General features: G+C 64.5%; 1 protein-coding gene across 1 annotated transcript; it reads right to left on the reverse strand.

The window, feature by feature from the left end:
- Nucleotides 1-13: 13 nt before the first annotated feature.
- On the reverse strand, nt 14-3034 carry LETMD1 (LETM1 domain containing 1; the record flags this gene model as incomplete). Its single annotated transcript, XM_027707480.1, has 7 exons — nt 14-379; nt 617-769; nt 1188-1289; nt 1374-1560; nt 2288-2370; nt 2543-2658; nt 2770-3034. Coding segments are annotated over 7 exons (1272 nt in total), but the record flags the coding sequence as incomplete, so codon positions are not given.
- Nucleotides 3035-3044: the final 10 nt, after the last annotated feature.

A 3044-nucleotide genomic window follows, 5' to 3' on the forward strand; every position in this document is an offset into this window, starting at 1 on the left:
AGACTGGGAGCACTGGGATGGGCACTAGGGGAGCACTGGGATGAGAATTGGGAAGACTGGGAGCACTGGGATGGGCATGGGGGCACCCCACTTCCCTCCCATTCCCATTTTCTTTCCCCTGGGGATGGAATCTGCCACCGGAGCTCTGTGGGACAGGCACACCTGGCAGCCCAGAGTGGGACAAAGTGCCCCTGTCACCCCGGAATTCCACAGGAGTGACACTCCCTGTGCCCAGAGAAGCCCGGGGGGGCCCCCCTGTGTGAGTGTCCCCCCAGCAGGTACCTTGGAGCTCACAGGAGAGCTGCAGCCACTGCTCCAGCCACGCCCGGCACTCGGCCCGGCCCAGGTGGGTGGAGTTGAGCCCACGCAGGTAACAGGCCTGGGGAGACACAGATGGTCGGGGTGGGCATGTGGAGCACCAGCATCACACCAGGATCCTGCCGTGGCACGAGGAGGGGCCCGGGTGTGGTTCCAGGTGTGATCCCAGTCTGGGAGAACACCTTCCCAGGAGAGGGGAACTGCCACCCACCCAGGGTGGGTCTGGGGGACCCCCCTGTGCCCCAAGGTGACACGTGGGGTGACACAGCCCCGGGCCGGGGGTGCTGAGGGTCCTCACCGCTCGCAGCTCCTCCTCAGAGAGCTGCCCCAGCCCCAGCCCCAGCAGGGCCCGGTCCAGGTGCCGGATCTCCAGGACGTGGCTGAGCAGGCGATGCCGCAGGAGAACGGCCGGTAAGTGGGGGGTCAGGAACAGCACCCGGCTCAGGGCCCTCTGCAAGACACAGGGGAAGGTCACCTGGGTGATATCCAACCCCTCCTGACACAGGGGTGGGACCCACGGCACTGCCACCCCCCCGGGGGGCCCATCCAGCCCGGCATTCCCTGGGAAATCCCACCCAGTGCCTCCCCACCTTCACAGGGAGGAATTCCTTGCAAAAATCCTCCTCTGGGTTCACTCACAGCAGCTCCGTGTTCTCCTGATGTTGGGAGCTGGAGGCAGCGCTGCAGGTGGGGTCTCACCTGAGCCTCCCTCACCCGCTGCCCACGGGATGGGGACAAGCCCAGGATATGGGGGGGGATTTCAGGGCCACCTGTCCAGCTTTTCACCCACACGTGGACTGGTTTTGGGGCACAGCCCCCAGTTTGGGGCACACCTGAGCGGGGCAGCACCTGCACTGAGCCGGACTCACCACGTGATCCACCTGGAGCCTGTTCAGCACCAGTGGAGCCCCCGAGAACAAACTCCTGACGGCCAAGAGCTGGGCCAGGCGGGGCCGGGCACCTCCCTGCACCTGCAAGAGCCCCGGGAGGGCAGGTGACACCTCTGACAGGTGCCAACCCCCCGAGGGGTGCCGGGGTGACCCAGGGGGATGTACCTGGGAGCAGAGCTGCTGCAGGAGCTCCCGGGGCCGGGGCTCGGGCAGGGTCTGTGCTGCCAGCGCCAGGCTCTGCACCACGGCCGGGTACGAGTCCCTCCGGATGGAATCATAGACATCCAGGAATTCCAGCTGCTGCTGCGGCGTCCAGAAGTAGCGGATCAAGAGCTGCCGTGGGAAGAAATACCTGGGGTGAGAGAGGAGAGAGGGAGTGAGGGAGGGAATGGCGCAGGGGGCACGGGGCAGGTGGGGTCTGGGCTGTGGGAGGAGGCCAAGGAAAGCCCTGGGCACTGCCAAGGCCACGCTGGCCGCATCCCCAAGCTGTGGCTGACACAAGCCAGGGGCCTGTGGCCTCACGTCCAGCCCCCCCCAGGTCCTTTCCCGTTCTGCCCCCAGCCTGGAGTGTTCCATTTTATTCCATGGGGCCGTGGGGAGCCCAGGGTAGGACCTCACCCCATCAGCCTGATCCCACTGATCCCACAGATCCAGCCCAGCCCCTACAGAGCCTTCCCTTGTGTCCCCTGTGAGCTGAGGCCACAGACAAGGACATCAACCAGGACCGGGAGCCCCAGGGGGAGCAGCAGAGCTGCAAAATCCCAGGATTTAGCAGGGATTTACCCCTGGTTCCGGAAGAGCTGGCGGGGACAGGGACACTCCGAGGGATTGTGCATGGAGGTGCCCCTGGCCGAGAACACTCCAGGGAGGGTGTCTCTGACAGTTCTTTTATTAAATTATTTTAATTGATTCCATGATTTCTTTGGGTGAGACAATGGCCCCAGAAGCCGGGATAGCGAATCCAGCACCCGGCTCCTCAGGATCCAGGTATTTTTCCTGACAGAGAGAGCGTGGCCAGATTCTTCGTTCTGAAAACCCCAATTCCCTGGAATCTGAGGGTCAGGGACCCCAGTACTCACATCAGGACGATGACCAGGAAGTTGGCGAAGGGCGGGATGGCGATGATCCCGATGGGAATGGCCTTGAGCGCGTCCCTGCGGAACTGCCTCCAGACGGAGGAGAGAGTCAGGATCCAACACCAAACCCCCCAAACTCCCTGCGAGTTCCTGCAGTTCACGGCCCCAGCGGTGGCTGCAGCTCCCAATCCCTGGGTTTAGGCAGAGGAGGTGCATCCCCCAGGAATTCCAGCCCTTTTCCACGGGGAGGGGGCTCACCTGGCGCAGCCGCTCCATGTCCCGGTACGGGAGCTGCTGCACCTTCAGCCGCTGCCGGGACATCCTGAACCTGATCCTGCTGATCTCCTTCACCTCCAGGAACAGCGCCTGGATTCCTGTTGGACAGAGCACTGACTCCCAGGGTTCTGCAGCTGCTGTTCCACCTGGAGCAGCAGGACATGTCCCACCTCCTGGGACCCACTTTTGGGCTCCCCCTCAGGACTCACCTGAGGTGAAGGTGCTGTACAGGACATAGAACCTGGGGAAGCTCCTCTCCAGGTACCGCTCGTACCTGGCGTTGACCCTCCGGGCCACGGCGACCACGGCAGCCACGAGGGCCCGGGAGGTGGCCCGGGAGGAGAGGGGACGCTCCTGGCACCTGCACACCTGGCACCTGCACCACCGCCCCCGGGTCAGCTTTGGGCTCAGGATGCCCCCGGAGAGGTGAGGGGGCGCTGGGAGCCCCCCGGAGAGGTGAGGAAGAGCTGCGCCCCCCCCCCCC

Source organism: Neopelma chrysocephalum, unplaced genomic scaffold, assembly GCF_003984885.1.
Source record: "Neopelma chrysocephalum unplaced genomic scaffold, ASM398488v2 Primary Assembly neopelma1_93191, whole genome shotgun sequence".
Lineage (NCBI taxonomy): Eukaryota > Metazoa > Chordata > Aves > Passeriformes > Pipridae > Neopelma > Neopelma chrysocephalum.